The 18,985-nt window shown below is 33.6% G+C and overlaps 1 protein-coding gene across 1 annotated transcript; it reads right to left on the bottom strand.

Annotated features, from left to right (window-relative positions):
• Positions 1–11,578: 11,578 nt before the first annotated feature.
• On the bottom strand, positions 11,579–13,284 carry LOC125821298 (transcription factor MYB102). The gene is made up of 3 exons (XM_049500714.1): positions 13,118–13,284; positions 12,624–12,753; positions 11,579–12,254 (listed from the first exon to the last, which is right to left on the bottom strand). The coding sequence occupies exons 1-3, from the start codon at positions 13,248–13,250 to the stop codon at positions 11,579–11,581; spliced, it is 939 nt and encodes a 312-aa protein (XP_049356671.1). The 5' UTR covers positions 13,251–13,284.
• Between the last annotated feature and the right edge of the window lie 5,701 nt (positions 13,285–18,985).

Here is an 18,985-nt window from a genome sequence, read left to right as displayed (position 1 = left end):
CAGAATGAGAAATTGATTTTGCTATCGATATGCTACCAGGTACACAACCCATATTTATCCCTCCTTATAGAATGGCTCCTGTTGAACTAAAAGAGTTGAAGGGTTAGCTGAAAGACTTGCTGGATAAAGGCTTTATCAGACCTAGTGCTTCACCATGGGGTGCACCAGTGTTATTCGTGAGGAAAAAAGATGGCTCACTAAGAATGTGTATCGATTATCGACAGCTGAATAAGGCGACTATAAAGAATAAGTATCCCCTTCCGAGGATCGATGACTTGTTTGATCAGTTACAAGGTGCTGAGTGCTTCTCGAAGATTGATTTAAGATCAGGTTACCACCAGATACGAGTTCGGGAGAAAGACATTCCAAAGACAGCTTTTAGAACTAGATATGGACACTTTGAGTTCTTGGTGATGTCTTTTAGATTAACTAATGCCCCAGCAGTGTTCATGGACCTGATGAATAGTATATTCAGACTGTATTAAGACTTGTTTGTGATTGTATTTATTGATGAAATTTTGGTGTATTCACGTTCAAAAGCTGAGCATGCAAATCATCTACGAGCAGTCCTTCAGGTTCTTCGAGATCAAGAACTTTATGCAAAGTTTTCTAAGTGTGAGTTCTGGTTGAACTCTGTCGCTTTCTTAGGCCATATTGTATCAGATGCAGGTATTGCGGTTGATACACAAAAGATTGAGGCCGTAAAAACTTGGCCCAGACCTATGACTCCAACTGAGGTTCGTAGTTTCTTGGGGTTAGCTGGGTACGATAGAAGGTTTGTAGAGGGGTTTTCTTCAATTTCAGCACCATTAACGAAGCTGACTTAAAAAGCAGCTAAGTTCCAATGGACTGAGGCTTGCGAGCATAGTTTCCAGGAGCTAAAGGACAGGTTGACATCAGCACCAGTTCTAGCATTGCCAGAGGGTTCAGAAGGCTATGCGGTGTACTGTGATGCTTCTGGGTTGGGTTGGGATGTGTTCTAATGCAACATGGTAAGGTTATCGCATATGCTTCAAGACAGTTGAGGAAACATGAGAAGAACTATCTGACCCATGATTTAGAGTTAGCTACAGTTGTGCATGCATTAAAAATCTGGAGACACTATTTGTATGGTGTTCATGTTGACATCTTCACAGATCATAAAAGCCTTCAATATATATTTAGACAGAAGGAGTTATATCTACGACAACGTCGATGGCTTGAGTTACTGAAAGACTATGACGTGGATATTTTATATCATCCAGGAAAGGCAAATGTAGTAGCCGATGCCCTCAGTCAAAGCTCTATGGGTAGTTTATCCCATTTAGGTGTTGAGAAGCGGGAGCTAGTGCGAGAGTTTCATCAGTTGGCTAGTTTGGGAGTCAGATTATTATAGGCAGACGATAGTGGGGTCACAATTCAGGATACAACCGTATCATCTCTAGTTGTAGAAGTAAAATCATGACAACAAGAGGATCCTAGCTTAGAGCTAAGGCTCAGAATCAACAGTCTTTAGCATTTGATATAGCAGAAGATAGAGTCCTCAGATATAGCGGTCGATTGTGTGTTCCGAATGTTGCAGGGCTTCGACATTGAATTATGGAAGAGGCACATCATTCCCATTATTCTATTCACCCTGGTTCGACGAAGATGTACCATGATATTAAGGAGATCTATTGGTGGCAGGGGATGAAGAAGGACGTTGCTGAGTTTGTGGCGCAGTGTCCTAACTGCCAACAGGTGAAGGTTGAGCACCAAAAGCCCGTTGGGCTAGTTCAGGAGATAGCCATTCCTTTATGGAAGTGGGAAGCAATTAATATGGATTTTATTACAGGATTACCTCGATCTCATCGCAAGTTTGACTCTATTTGGGTAGTTGTTGATAGACTAACAAAATCAGCCAATTTCTTACCAGTCAAGGCTACTTTTTCGGCCGAAAACTATGCAGGGCTCTATATTAGAGAGATTGTTAGGCTACACGGTGTCCCAGTATCTATTATCTCTGATAGAGGAGCACAATTTACCGCCAATTTCTGGAAGTCCTTCCAGAAAGGATTAGGGACACAAGTTAATCTTAGTACCGCCTTTCACCCTCAGACAGATGGCCAGGCTGAGCGAACAATTTTGACACTCGAAGATATGTTACGGGCGTGCGCGCTAGACTTCAAGGGAGGTTGGGATGACCACTTGCCTCTTATTGAGTTTGTATACAATAATAGTTATCATTCTAGCATCGGGATGGCACCTTATGAGGCTTTGTATGGGAGAAAATGTAGATCCCCCATTGGATGGTTTGAGGTAGGTGAGTCAGGGTTGATTGGACCCGATTTAGTCCAGCAGACAGTGGAGAAAGTTAAGCTCATTCGGGAGAGGTTGCTAACAGCTCAAAGCCGACAAAAGTCATACTCAGATGTACGACGAAGGGACTTAGAGTTTTGTGTCGATGATTGGGTATTCTTAAAAGTCTCGCCTATGAAGGGTGTTATGCGATTTGGCAAAAAGGGAAAGCTTAGTCCAAGATTCATTGGGCCATACCAGATCCTTCGGAGGGTAGGACGTGTGGCTTATGAGTTAGAATTGCCTTCAGGGCTAAAATTTGTTCATCCAATTTTCCATGTATCAATGTTACGAAAGTGTGTAGGAGACCCTTCTTGGGTTGTCCCAATTGAGGATGTTCAGATCACAGAGGAGTTGTCCTACGAGGAGACTCCAGTTGCTATATTAGATCGGCAGATCCGTAAATTGAGGACCAAAGAGGTGGCTTCGATTAAAATATTGTGGAGGAATAAAAATAGAGAAGAGGTGACCTGGGAGGCTGAGGATGGCATGAGGTCCAAATATCCTCACTTGTTTCATACCCCAGGGTGATGTCATATCAGTTTATATTAGGGCAGTAAGGTAAGATACCTATATATATATATATATATACTATTACTTAATATTATTGTGGTTGTCGTTGTATGTCTGCTCGCTCTGTTGTGGTGGAGCTATACCGCTTAGCTATTTATGTTGTCATGTGAGACGCCTAGGTTAGAAATTTTGCATTCAGATTCCTGGATAGTGACATTTACAAAGGATAAACTGCCTAAATTCTGGCAAGTCCTAAGGACTGATCAGTGTGCCTCAGATTTTTCATTCGAGGACGAATGTTTCTAAGGGGGGAGGAATGTAACACCCCGACTTTTCAAAACGTCTAAATTAACTCGTACCTTCGCGGAAAGACAAGGAGGGTGAGTAATAAATTAAGAATCATGTGGTATGTCCTATTTTAAGTGTTCAAGTGTTGCATCTCAAGTTTTCAAGTTAGGTAAGTGGCAAAATAAAAGTTGGCGGAAGTTATCGTAAGTTCCATCTTAAAGATTTCTCTGAAATTTGGGTCAAATGTCTTGGAGGTTTTCTCCCAATCTATAAAGAGTTATAGGCCCCACAAACTATTGAATCGAAGGTCTACGAGTCTAGTTTCCAACGCATCAAACCGTTCATTTATACGACTTCAGAATAGGGAGATATTTGCATTTTCGTGGGACTGCGCAAGCAGGCATGTGAGGTGGGGCCCTAGGTCGGTGAAAAGGTGTGTATATCTTCTTCTTCGAGTTTTTTCTTCATTTTAAGCTAAATATACAGAGAAAACATAGAAACCCATTTTTAGGATCAAGTGAAATATAAATTTTCTCGACGTAAGTCCTTGACGAAAGTTGTTCTACTCGTTGGGCTCAACATCGTGGTATAATTTGTTTTATCGATTGCGTAGCATATCACATTTTAGTGTTGGGACAACAGGGGTTTGAGTATATTTGAAGGTTTTGAGGTGAATTACGCACCTAAGATCGAGGTAAGACCCTTCTTTCATCGACTCTAGCTTTTATAAGCAGCAAATAGCAATTTGCGACGGAAATACATATCTTTTATTGTATTGTCATGGTATCTTTTATTTTGTGTGTTGATTATGGTCCTACCTTGTTGTAGTATCGAGGGAGTTATGAGTTAAAGTCTTTAGGCCACGTGAATTTAGCGAAAAAGGTATGTTAAGGCTATTCTCTTCCTATGGCATGTTTCCTTAAAGCTTAGGAGCAATGTAATTGAGTTGTTATCGTTGTTATACTTATAGCTATTATTGTTGATTGTTGGCTGCTCAAGTGCGTATAATCCTCTCTTATAGAGATTCTTATTCAGTAGTAACATTCGTATGTTGGACACGACTTAGAGGCTACTTGTATAGGTTGCCTATAACTAAATTGCTCAATTTTAGCTGCTGGATTGTTATTGTTGCTTTTGGGCTATTGTTGTTAGCTGCAGGAATGTGATCTATGCCTAGCAGGGTTATGTTCTGCCTATAGGGCTATATGGATGCCTAAAAGGGCTATGAGTTGCCTACAGAGCTATATTGATGCCTAGAAGGGCTATGAGTTGCCTACGGGGCTATATTGATGCCTAGAAGGGCTATGAGTTGCCTACAGGGATATATATTGACGCCTAAGGAGGTTATGTGCTTCCTACAGGGCCATGTTGTTGCCTAAGAGGGCTATGAGTTGTCTATAAGATATGTTGATGCCTAAGAGGGCTATGTGACTGCCTGCGGGGCTAGGGGACTACCGATAAGGGTATACAGGCTGATTGGCACCTTCCGGGCTTATGGAGGCCTGAGTAGGTGGTCTTGTGTGCTGTTTCTACCTACCGAGCTTATGGGGGCTTGATTAGGTTGTTGTTTTGTTATTTTTGATAAATTTAGATTTAGAAGCAGGTTAGTACAATTATTTTATCCTTAATTTATTTATCAGATTATTCCGGTATATCAGGATACATCATCATAGTCTATTGCCTTTCATACTCTGTACATTATTTTGTACTGACGCCCCATTGCCTTGGGGACGCTGCATTCATGCATGCAGGTCCTGACAAATGACCGAGTAGACCTCCATATCAGCAGGATTGACTTTTATCCGATTAGTCAGCCCCTTTCCTCCGGAGCTGCCAGAGTTGGGAGGTTTGTTACCTTTTGTTGCATATATTCTCATGGGTAGGCTGGGGCCCTGTCCCACCAATCTTTACTACTCTTAGAGGCTTGCAGACTAGTGTGTGGGGTTTATAGCTACGTTATGGCCATGCTGGCCTATGTTGTTGGTTTGCTGAAGCTTGTGCGCTGTTTGATGTATTGTACTGATATTTACCTATTTTTAGTTTTGGTATAGATATCATGGTGGCCTCGACGGCCCAATCAGGACTTCTGTGCTAGTTGGATATTTCTTTATATGAACTCTTGGGAGTAGCTAGTTCTTTTGTAGATATGTTGACAGGGGCCTTGCCGGCCGAGGGCTTAGTTTTAAGTCGAGATATACTTGTTTGTTTTCTTAATTGCATGTGACTGCCATGCGCTAGTCGCAAATGGTTCAGCAGGGTCGGCTCGGGCCTGAGTTTTAGCTTTAGGAGTCAGTTGCGCCCCTTGAGTTTGGGGCGTGACAAACTTATGATGGTATGAGATATTTTCTAACCATTGTTGATGACTACTCTAGATGGACTTGTACTTTCCTAATGCGGCTTAAATCTGATGTTGTTAGTTTGTTGAAACAATTTGTTACTGAAATAGAAACTTAATTTGATAAAAAGATCAAAAGGATAAGATCTGATAATGGTACTGAGTTTTTTAATATTAACTTTCATGATCTTTTTAAACTTCATGGGATCATTCATGAGAGTTCTTGTCCATACACACCTCAACACAATGGGGTGGTGGAAAGAAGACATAGACACATCATATAAACTACAAGGGCTATCAAATTTCAGGTTGGTTTTCTGATAAGTTTTGGGGTCTGTGTATTCATGCTGCTACTCATGTATTGAACATAATACCTTCTACTACATTAGGAAATGCACCATCTTTTGAGAAATTGTATGGGAAATCTCCTTCTTTTGAGCACATGAGAGTTATTGGTTGTCTATGCTTTGCCACCAATCTCACCACACATGATAAATTCAGTCCAAGGGCAGTAAAAGCTATTTTAGTGGGGTATGGCATAACTCAAAAATGATATAACTTGTATGACTTGGAAAACAAAAGGTTTTTCATCAGTAGAGATGTGGTGTTTCTGGAAACAGTCTTTCCTTTTCAAGACAACACTCCTCAGCAGCCACAACAACTGAACTCCCCAGATTTATTTGCCTATGATGTCTTAGTTGCAGAGTCTACACCTGCAGTTAATTGCCAAGATAGTGCAGGTTCACCTCCTTCTCAGAATTGTGAGGTTGATTCCTCTTCTCCAACATTTGTTGATTCCCATACATGTGATACTCATTCACCACCTGTCAGGAGATCAAACAGAAGTTCTAGACCCCCTATTTGGCACAAAGATTATGTGATCACAGCTGGTTCAAACATGTGTCATTATTCTCTTGCCTTAGTTCTGGACTATGCTGGACTATCACTTACATACCAGAGTTTTGCATCCAAATTTTCTGTTGAGACTGAGCCATCTAGCTATTCAGAGGTAGTACAAGATCCTAGATGGGTAGCTGCTATGAAGAATGAAATCCAGGCACTAGAAGACAATAAGACATGGGAATTAGTGACATTGCCTAAGAGTAAAAAGGCCATAGGGTGTAGGTGGGTGTACAAGATCAAATATAATGCAAATGGCAGTGTGGAGAGGTTTAAGGCTAGACTAGTTGCTAAGGGTACAATCAGAAGGAAGGTTTTGATTACCAATAGACTTTTTCATCTGTGGTGAAAATGGCAACTGTGAGGTCTGTTATCTCTATTGCAGCTGCAAACCATTGGACATTGCATCAAATGGATGTCTATAATGCTTTTCTACAAGGAGATTTGTATGAAGAAGTATATATGACACCTTCTGATGGTTTCAGTGGAAAAGCTGGCAGTGTTCAAGCATGTAGATTGTTGAAATCTCTTTATAGGCTTAAACAAGCTTCAAGACAGTGGAATATTAAACTCACCACTACCCTGATTGAATCAAGCTTCACACAGAGCACTAGAGACTATTCTTTGTTTACTAAGAGGATAGAGAATAAATTTATCGTTGTATTGGTTTATGTAGATGATTTATTGATAACAGGCAGTGATTCCACTATGATCCATAAGACCAAGACAGCTTTGCACCATGCTTTCAAAATTAAAGACCTAGGGGAACTAAGGTACTTCCTTGGGTTGGAGTTTGCTCGAAGTGAAGCTGGGATTCTCACACATCAAAGGAAGTACACTCTGGAGCTCTTAGCAGACATGGGACTATCAGGTGCTAAACCAGTGTCAACACCTATGGAGCTAAATCTCAAACTCACTTCAACAGAGATTGATACTCACATAAATCCAGCATATGTTGATACACTCCTTAAGGATCCTACAAGCTATCAAAAGTTGATTGGAAGGTTGTTGTACCTCATAACTACTAGGCCAGACATATTATTTGCATTTCAGTGTCTACGTCAGTTTATGCATGCACCAAAGGCCTCACATATGGATGCAGCTCTCAGATTGATCAGATATTTTAAGACAACACCAGGGCCGGGGATTTTAATGTCATCTACTGGTGGGAACAATTTACAGGTGTTTTGTGATGCTGATTGGGGTTCATGTATCAACATCAGAAGGTCAGTCACCGGATACATAATCAAGTATGGAGATTCTGTTGTTTCCTAGAAGTCAAAAAACAGCTTACAGTTTTCAGAAGCTCAGCTGAAGCTGAGTATAGAGCTATGGCCTCAACTGTTGCAGAAGTTGTTTGGACTGTTGGTTTGTTTCAGGAATTAGGTATTGACATTTCCCTACCAGTGCCTGTTTATTCAAATAGCACTTCAGCATTACAAATTGTTGTTAACCCTGTGTTTCATGAGAGAACAAAACACATTGACATTGACTGCCACTTCATCAGAGAAGAAATCCAAGATGGATTGCTTACCACTGCCTATCTGCCATCCTCAGAACAACATGCAAATATTCTTACTAAAGCACTTGGCAAAGGCCCTCACACTTATCTTATGTCCAAGATAGGCATGAAGAACATCTTCATAGCTCCTAGCTTGAAGGGGCGTGTAAAGGAACTAACTAAATGTGTACAAGTACCTTGATGACACTAGCTATAATTGTATTATTATACACACACTGTGAATGGTACAAGTGTGTTTAGCTGCTTAGTTAGTTAGGTAGAATGTGTCAGTAAGTTGGTTAGAGGTGGTTTAGTCAAGCGAGTCGATTAGTTAATAGTATGTGGCTATATATATAAGAACAATGTATGTAGTACTCTTCTTCAATTCAATGAAACAATATTTTTCCCTTTCTCATTACAGTTTTACTTCTCTCTCAGATTAGCTCTTCAATGGAGTTTTGTTCATGTAATTCATCTTCTTAACAATTATGAGTATATATTTAATTTTGCACTCTCTTAATACAAGTGAAAAGAAAATTTGCATATTCTTTGTCAAATTTCTGACTCTGCCACTAATGTGGAACAATTATTAAAAATCAAACACAAAGTGCAATAATATGAAGAACCAAAAAAAGAGTCAAAGAAGGGCATCATTTCAAGAAAAAGAGAAAACAAGAATTTGGAATTAATTCCTTGAAAAAAGTCTTATTTGAACATGCATGTATTTGTTCATACTGTCCCTTAAAATCAAATTTTGAATAAATCATAACAAAACATAAAAACAGACAATATTGTGTGAGAGTAATATATAGGATAATTTGGATGAAAAAAAAATAATAAGATGAAAATACAGACAAAAACAGAAAATGACTTTTGCATTAAGTGGTTTATTCAATAAAAATTGAGAAAAGTCTATGGTCGGTGCTTTGTCAAACCACTGCCTCTATCAATTTTGTTCTTCAAGTAATTAAGAAGCATTTGTCCCAGCTTGAATAATAAAGTTTGAAATGAGATAAAAATGATTTTTATATGTATGGAGAAATGAGAATAGAAACCCCACGCCAATAAATACAATTTTTAACGATAATAAATATGCACATTAACAAAGAGTGTTAAAGTCTTATCGACATTAGTTAATTGTCACTGAATCAAATGTTACTATAAGCTTTAGCGACATTTAAAAATAGTGATAAAATATTATTATCACTAATAGTTGCCTCTAAAAATCCATAATTAGTTGTACTTATATAAGCTATTATCGTTAACCCGATCCATAATTATTTATTAAAATAATTAACACTTTTTGTATGACCCTAAACCACATGAAAATATACTCCCTCTATTTCATTTATTGCACCTATAGTTTGATGATTGTGCATGAAGTTTAAGTAAAGAATTATTTAAAAACAAGTTATTGATATATGTAAGATCATATATCATTCTTTTTATGATAAATTAAAAAGAAATGAATGACACCGAGTAATAAAAGTGAATTCATATTTTAACAAGAAGAATCGTGCTCAGATTGTAAGTATTCTTTATTTCGTAATATAAAGTTATAAGTTTGAGTCACCAGGAAAATAAAAAAGTGATGCTCTAATAGAGGGGGAAAAAAGAAAGAAAAAGAATTCATATTTTTCTCTTGTTGGCGTACGTATAGGTGACGTAAAGCTTACCTGCATGGGATTGAACCGTTGAGGTTGACCTAAGACAATATATATAGAAGGTATTATTATTAAAGATTTGTGGCTATACTTAAAAGGAAAAATTATCTACATACACAATTTAATTTACCATATTCTCTAAAAAAATTTACCATTTGAAAAAATTACAAAGTTCCTACTGATCTTTCCTATTCTTCAATACATTATTTTATGCGATGTATCAGGACGTTGAGTGGTGTATCTGAAATCGAGATGCGATATATCAGGATGTTGAACGATGTTTCTGAAACCGAGACGCGATATATTGGAATCATTTTCGGATGCATCTGGATTCCACCAAATTTAAGAAATTTTTGTAATTTGAAAAGGAGTAGGGATATATCCTCTTTTAAACTTCCTACACACCTTACGGCAAATTAAACTTTTAATCCTACACACCTTATAACTCCTCTATTGCAAGACACAAAGCAATAACTCTATTACCCACTATATCAACTACCTCTAGTTAATATAGATTTCATGACTAACCACCACTCGACTAACTCTGCTTGATCCTGTTGCGGACCATGCCCCTTTGTTAGGTCCCTTTAATCTATAGTTTGTTAATTCATCAAAATCAAAACTACAATAACATATTCTTTCTGTCTCTAATTACTTGTCTACTTTTTTCTTTTATAGTTGTCCCTAATTACTTGTCCATTTTGACAAATCAAGAAAGGATAATTTTTTTTTATCTATTATACCCTCAATTAAATAACTAATTACTTTGAAAAATGCAGAACTTTTCATCCACTTCATAATTATTAGGGGTAAAATAATAAACTCACTATGTTATTAATTGATTTCTTAATAAGTGTGTCAATTTAAAAGTAGACAAGTAATTAAGAATAGAGGGAGTATAACTTTAAAATTGAAGTGGGAGGTGTTTACTTTTCGAGCCTTGTATACCTCATTAATTGCTTGATAAGGACTATAAAAGAATAAATGCCAGGCAAACATTGTCAATGCAGCTAATTATTTGTAGACTTTGTTTTAATTGGTTACCTTTGGGGACCTTTAATACTATACCTTTGGCACTTCACTACATGTACCTCTCATCTTTTGGTCAAACTTCTACTTAATACAATACCATGCAATTAATTTCCTTATTTAATACGTGAAAAAGACAATTAGTGGAACACCTGTCACCTTCCTAATCTCCGGCCACCCCATGCGGTGAGGTAATCGCCGGAGTCTTGAGAATTGAAATAATTAAATATGGACATAGACTTTAAACTCTATAGGTTCAAGTTTTTACGTATTTTCTTTCGTTACAATTTTAATAAATTTCTACACATAAATGTATGCACATTTTGATCGGTGTTTGTCATGACTCATGATTAATGAAAATAATGAAACCATCGATCGTGGCCTCTTTGTATATATAATCAAATATTGATCCATTTATATATGTAGGGTTTATATTTCTATTTTTAGAAGATTATCTTAAAGTTGGAATATGAAATATGAATAATCCCTTTCCCCATTGAGATATATACAAAAATACAACCTACTTTGAAATATTAAAGAATGGATATTAATTAATTATTGAGTTGTTTAAATAATAATGCATAAATAAGGAAAGTCTTTGATATGATTGTGACTTTGGTTTCATGATCTGTCTATCGATAGAGATAATTATATTATCAAAATTTCATTTCTATAATATTATCAACATATAGATCATATATTATAGCACCTTTTTTCTTGTTTTGCATAGTGTTAAAGAAATAAATAAAAAGAGAGACAAATTGATGGTTATGGAAAGTCTTGGATACATTAGGTGAGACAAGCATCATCCATGTATATCCATGCATATATTTTATTTTATTTTGAATAATTTGTTTTCTTTTATTTTATCTTGTTTCATGTGTTACTATCTATCACTAATAATTGGACATCATTTTTAAATATAGAAAGGGCAAAACAAGTAAGACAAGCTATAATTTATCATATTATAAACAAAGAATGCTTTTTTTTTTCCTTCCAATTTTTTGAGTGATATTTCTTTCCAAGAGTAAATTACATAAATTCATCAACATCTAAAATATTTGGAATATCAAAGTTCAACATGCTACAATAACTTTCCCTCTCTTCTTCAGAAATTGTACTGGAGTTCGAATTTAATGAAGTTGGAGTTGACGATGGAGTAGATAAAGTTGGCAAAATAGAATCAAAGGTAAAATCTTGCGAGTTGAAATTTAAAATATTGGACAATGATTGCTCCACATTAGGTTGTTGCATGACTAGAGTGTCGCTATAAAATGGAACAGATGGAGTATTTAAATGGGAGCAAGTTGAAATATTTTGAATAGGGTTTTGAATTAGGCTAGCTTGGCCAAATGGGTTAAATTGGTTTTGGACATTGGAATTGCATAGTTGATTTTCTTGAAAATTACTTTGCAATAAGAAATTTTGGTTTTGGTGGTGTGAAGATAAGAGGGAATTGGCTAATCTCAAAATCTCAGGATTAATTAGGGATTGTACACCTAATAACCTTGAAAGATTATTGTTCAATTGAGTTGAATTGTAGAGTGAAGGGTTGAAAATTGAGTTTAAATGAAGAAGATCAAGACGAGGGCTATGAGTTATTGGATCAATTCCCATTCTCAAAAGCTTTTTTCGAATGTGAGTATTCCAATAATTCTTGATTTCGTTATCAGTCCTTCCAGGCAGGCGAGCAGCAATAGTAGACCACCTATATATGGTCAAAAATGATACACAACAAGTTAGAATCAAACTCTAGAATAAAATAATCTTTATACGCTGACAAATAAAAAAACTACACTACAAATGTATTTTATCTTATATTACAACAAGTTACTTGCTTTATTTTTCAGGTTAGTACTATATATCCACAGTTTAGATGACTTGATATATATCATTTGAAATATATTTTCAGATTGTTAGTGTATATAAATTAAATTCATTTAAAAATAAGTTGGATATCTAACTCCTATAAGTTCAAAGCCATGGAGAAAATAAAGTAGAAAATGTTGACAATAAAATATGACTACAAATGTGAATTAATAAATAAAAATAGATTTTAGTTGAAAAGAGAACTTACTTGTTTCCAAGAATACTATGCAAGTGGATGATTGTCTCTTCTTCTTCCAAAGAGAATTTTCCTCTTTTAATATCTGGCCTTAGATAATTAGTCCAACGTAGTCTACAACTCTTTCCACACCTTTGAAGCCCTACAAATTGAAAACATATTTATAAAAATTGTGATCTTAAAACATGTCATAATATTTATGTGGTTATAAGACTTTTAATACTTTTTACTTTTTAGTTACGTGACATATGTAAAAGCTTCTTATAAAGGATAAAATTGAAAGTTTAGCTTGTTTTTTTGTTGAAGCTAGATGATTAGTACGAGAGTGTTAAAAGGAAGAGAAAGCAATAAAAACCTATCTTATTTAGTTACCAAAAAGTCAGACGACTCTTAGTAACTTTAAATTAAATCTTTTTCAAATTTAGAAAGAGATTATTTTTTTTAAAAAAAGAACGGACTTATAAGAAGAAAAGAAGTTTACATAAAAAAATTTGAAAAAAAAATACCAGCATTCTTAGGAAGAATCCTCCAATTTCCAGAGCCATTTTTTTGTATGTAATCAATAAGCTTTTGATCTTCTTCTGTGGTCCATGGCCCTTTTTTAAGTCCATTTTTGTCACAACAAGGTGTTCTGCCCATAGTGATAATTAATTAAGTAAATATAAGTTTTTTTGAGTAAAAACAATACTCAAGAGTGAGATATATATATAGAGAGAAATTTAAAAGAAGAAAGTAGTAAGTCTTGTTGAAATAATAATGTGGATTATATTGTGTGTTATATATATAGGGAGAGAGAAAATCAATTTACAAAATTACAAAGTCAAAGGAAACAGGTACCGTCCTTTGTTTAATGGGATCATTATGGCTACGTGTCCCTTCTCATTTAAGAAATAATATATATATATATATATATATATATATATGATAGATTTGTTTAAGAGATCGAATATTTTTATACCGATTGATATAAGTTAAGAGTTTTGAGTCACGATGAAGAATAAATAAGAACATTATTGATTTTTCTGAAGGTGGTGTGAGGAAAAAATTATATATGATAAAGTTTATTAAATGAACACTAAATTTAAAAAAGAAAAGCTTTTCAAATTTGTGAAACCATTGACAAAATTAACATGTTAAAGCATTTATAATTTCTGCTTTTATGGAGTAGGGGTGCAACCCCTATTGGGTTTGGGTGCATGGGGAGGGATTTAAAAATGGTAAATTCAATTAATGTTTTGCGCCTTCTATGGTAAAGTCAACATGATAATTAAGAAGTACATACAAATAAACCAAAAAACCTAATGTAATTATGTATGTAATTAGCTCATAATTACAGTGACGGATCCAAGATTTTCATTCAGTACATCCTGAAGTGTTAACTTTAAAGGAGTCTATCACTAAGCTATAGCTTACTTCTTGCTCATGAGGGGGTTCAAAGTTAATTACAGAAAGTGTAATTTTTTACCGAGGGGGTTCGGGTGAATCCTCTGGAACCCATGTAGGTCCGCCCCTGCCTAATTATCCCTCGTTCATTTTCCACTCTTCTTTTGAATTTCTCCATCAAATACATCTCTTTTTTATTTATTTATTAATTTCTCATTAGTGTCCAAAGTATCCGTAGTGAAATCTCGAGTAAATTTGAATAACGCATTGCAGAGTTCATTCGGAGTGATGCTTCCAACATAATTTTATAATTCAAATATATCATTGTCGAATAGTTGCACTTCTTGTTGTTTCTATATTATTTATTCACATTGGCTGTCTTCAAACTTGAGGAAGCCACGTATCCTATACCCCATCCCACCCCTAATGCTTCCTTGGGATCATGCCTTAGCTTAGGCTAAGGTTTTTCATAAAAATATGATCCGACTAACTTATCGAAGTTTAGATGAATTATTGACCCATTTATTTATTGATTTAGTCTATTTTGGCTCATCCAATTATTTTACTTAAAAATTAAATTGATATATAGTTTTTTCATTAGAAAGTTTATCCATAAGAAAGTTTATCAAAGTATTTTTTTAAAACTATGTTCTATATAATTATAGTAATAAAAAAAAATATTAGATACTTTAGAAGTCATAATAGAAAAAAAAAGTCATAATAGAATAATTAGGCAAGTTAAATTATGACTCACTTTTTAATCCAATCTATTTCAAACCAATTTTGACCAATTAATATCCATATATTTTCTCCATCTCAAAATAAGTAGTGATTTAGCCCATTTAATGTTAATTAAAAAAAGGGAAAAAGGACAAATATACCCCCGAAGTATCATAAATGGTATGCAGATACCCTCCGTCATACTTTTGGGACATTGGTTCCCCTACTGTCGTCCAAAAACTAGAGCATATATGCCCTTTACTTTAACGGAAGACTAAATAGAGACACGTGGCACAATCTTATCCGTCGATCCGATATTTAATAAATGTCGTTCGGTGGATAAGATTATGACACATGTATGTCAATTAGTATAAAGGGTATATATGCTCTAGTTTTTGGACGGCAGGGGAATCAATGTCCCAAAAATATGACAGAGGGTATCTGCGTACCATTTACGATAGTTTAGGGGTATATTTGTCCTTTTTCCCTTAAAAAAAATATAAGATATAGTTTATTAGTTCTCTCTATTTATTAAATATTTTTTTAGAATTAAGCACTATTATAAAGAAATATTTTTTTTATATAAGAGTGTAGTTTGAAACAATTATTATTTTAAAATTTAAATTTTTAAAATGATACTTATTTTGAAACGAGAAAGTAGGGAACATGAGAAATTAATTAGGAAACAAAATAGGAAGGCTAGAATGGGTAATTTATATATTCATGTCATATAAGGCCTAAATAAATACAAAATTATGACCAAAAGTGTCATCATTTTTCCACCTTCATCTGTTTGACAGATCATATTGTATTTTAGGTCAAATATTATTTTATACATCTACTAAGATTTGAGAAAATATTTCCCATGCATGCTGTTCTTTTTTACTCAACCCCCTCCCCTCCCTATATTATTGATGAATTTTCTGTATTTATATATCTTTAAAAAATAATAATGTAAAAAAATATATTAAATTATCAGTGTATTTTAAGCTATTGTAATCAGTGGCAGAGCCATATGCAAAGAAAGGGAGTCAATCGAAATTCCTTTCCTCCAAAAACTAATTACACAGTGCACAAGTATTTATTTACTTTTTGAATTTTCTGGATTATTTTTTGTTAAGAAATTAATAATGTAGTCGGGAAAATGGTCTAAAAATAGTAGATGTGGCATTTTTACCATTTTCCTTCTTGAATTCCTGACTTCGATATTGGTTGTAATATATAATTTATCTTATTTTTAAGTTATCGATTTCACTTTCTATGAACAATTATATATGTGGATGCGCGGATCTAGTATGTATTTATGTAACATATGCATTCATACGAACCTACCAAGTAATTACCTTTTTAAGATGTATATGAATGTTTTAAGAAATTTACTAAATATCTATTAATTAATATTTGATTTTGAACTTAACTAATAAACTATTATTGTATATTAATTTGAGTTTTTGTAGAAAAACGATTCATAAACTTTGAATTTTGAATCCACCTTTAATTACATGTTTGAATTTTGTTCCCTAAGCAAATTCATATTTGTTCCCTTAGAAGGATTTTGTCATCACTAATTACCTATAAAGAACTCTTTGGACACATGAAATAATTGAATAATAATCTACGTGCCTTAATATAGAATTAGTCAACAAATATATGCTGACAAATTTAACACATAACCTTATGATATATACTAATCACATTAAAAATGGCACAATCTTAGGAAAATGTCTCAATGTTTGGTGTCATGAAAGCAATTTATAAAGTAAAAATATCAAGTTTAGAATGCTGATTATGCTATTAGTTTGATTAAAACTATATATTAAATTTAACGAATGCATAATATAATATCATATATAGTCAAATGGATAACTACTTAGTCCAGATTGTACCTTAGGTGTATCATAGATAAAAATTAAAAAAATTGATGATATTTACAATAATTTTAATCAATGCTTACATCTTCATACTTAAATTGGTAACAACTTGTCCAAATCTTAGAGTTTGCTTGTGCATGAATCCTAAAATTGTTAATTTACGTTAACAGAGTGGACGATAGGATTGAACATACGAGTTCACTTCGAATTCAATAGCTTTAATTCAGACTTCACATATGTGTTGAGAAATCACTAAATATGTACAAAACCTAAAATCCAAATCAAGTTACTAGCACTTAATATTGTCGTTACCCTAAAATTCAGAATCCGTAAAGTTTAAATTCTAAATTTACCTCTGTTTAGGTGGATTTATCATCAAATAATAGTGTGTGTTGTGCATATTTTATTGTGAGTTGTTCGATTTCTCCAACAAACCTTCGAATATTTTCTACAGAAATGGGATTGTTCTTTGAATAGAAATTGAATTTGAAAATAACTATATTTAGATATGAGATTCAAAGTATTAGTGGATAACAATTGTTAATACTATTTTAAGAAATTTAGGGTCATTGTTGAAGTATTATATGCATGGGACTGGTGTACCAATAGCATTGACAATAATATTTTAGAGGAATGTCATGCATGGAGGTGGCAAAATTAGTCCATTATAACGTAATATATGTCACTTCGTTTAAGTTTAGACGAATTATTAATCCGATCATTTATTAGTCTAGTCTATCATAGTTTAGTCCATTAAAAATGAGATCTAAATTGACTCGTGAGAAATCTTATCAAAATATATTTAAAAAGAATTTTTTTAATCTGATATATTATATATAACTATAATAAAGAAGAAAAAAAATAGTTTCATTAGGTATTAAAATATTATCGGACGTGTTAGTTTATGAGTCACAGTTTAGCCTGACTAATTTTTGGGTGAATCAATAACTCATTTATTTATTAATTAGCTCAACTTATTTTAACCGAATTAAATTCAACTCAATCAACTCATTTTCATGCATATACATACCATATATGATAACCATGCAATTCATGCAGAGTTTAGAACAATATTCACATCAATTTAATATATACATTACTGATAATATAAATAATATTTGATAGTAATAAAAAAATATGTGTAGGCATGTATTGGAGCCTGATTAATTCGAATCCGTATTGTTGAGGACCTTCAAATAGAAACTTCTCTGACTAGAGGCGGAGTCAAGATTAGGAGTTTGGGGGTTCTAAATCAATTAATAAAAAAATTAATTTTCTAATATAAATATAGAGTCTACAAAAAAGTTAGTGGGTTCGTCCGAACCCATGAACCTCCACCTAGCTCCGCTTTTGCATCTTTCTATCAAAAAGATTCATACTCGAAACTCAAATATAAAATTTATGACTAAGAAAAAAACATTTCATCCACTATACCATGTATTGATAGTTACAAATTATTATTACTCCTAAATTGATGTTGTAAGACTTGTTTATACGTGCAACTCTAGGCATTTTTCAAGGCTTTTAAATTTATTTGACCCTTCCTTTTTAGCATTAGATTAATGGATTTGAATCTTTAATGGTGTCAAATATTTCGAGAACTTTCCAATATAATATGGTTGACTTTTCTAGAATGATCGAGTGTTTTCTCGAGACTATGAAATATAAAATATAACTGACTGATTAATATAAAAAAATTCATCCAAGAAGATTTTTACCATATCTCCAGTAACTTGACGACACGTCAATAAAATAACTAAATAATTTTAAAAACCTTGCCCGTAGAAAAATATGCAACTAGAGTTCAATTAAATTTTAGAATTTATGAGTTTCGAATTTAATCTGTAAATATGTAATCGTTATGATTATTAAGTTTATTATAAAATATTTATATGTAATTCATAATTTTTTTGATATCCATATAAAATCTAAATAAAAATTTGATGAATTCGTAACTAATTATCTCTCATGCCACGTAAAACATCTCCAGAAACTGGTATACATTTGATTTCCCCTATTTCTCGAATATAATATTATAAGTTAATTGATAACATAGTTACAATTAAGTAATTGAATGTGCAGAAGGAACCCTATTTGTTATTCCCTATAAAATGGTTGATATTAGAAAATTAAAAGAGTTTTAAGTTATATACGTTGTTAAGGAAGTTATACTATTACGTTATTTAAAAGATATTTATAAATAAGTCTTTTTAAAATATGAATTTATATTTTTTAAAATAAAATATATTACTTATTACAATATTTGCATTGCTAATCCTTATAATAATCTTACATTACCTTATAATATCACGAAATGATATCGACGGAAGGTAAATAAGTTTTTTAGTTTAGAGAAGGAATCCACTAAAAAGTGAGAAGAATTTCCTGCCGGTTAGAAGC

The sequence above is a fragment of the Solanum verrucosum genome, unplaced genomic scaffold, assembly GCF_900185275.1.
Source record: "Solanum verrucosum unplaced genomic scaffold, falcon-dt-bn FXZP01000222.1, whole genome shotgun sequence".
Lineage (NCBI taxonomy): Eukaryota > Viridiplantae > Streptophyta > Magnoliopsida > Solanales > Solanaceae > Solanum > Solanum verrucosum.
The sequence above is the reverse complement of the archived record's forward strand: the minus strand, read 5'-3'. Positions and strand labels throughout refer to the sequence as shown.

Excerpts from the sequence above, each read along its gene's own strand:
- LOC125821298 (XM_049500714.1), bottom strand. The coding sequence starts at position 13,250 with ATGGGCAGAACACCTTGTTGTGACAAAAATGGACTTAAAAAAGGGCCA. Across the intron at positions 12,754-13,117 it reads GATTCTTCCTAAGAATGCTG|GGCTTCAAAGGTGTGGAAAG; the intron begins GTATTTTTTTTT and ends TTCAATTTGTAG. Across the intron at positions 12,255-12,623 it reads CATAGTATTCTTGGAAACAA|GTGGTCTACTATTGCTGCTC; the intron begins GTAAGTTCTCTT and ends GACCATATATAG.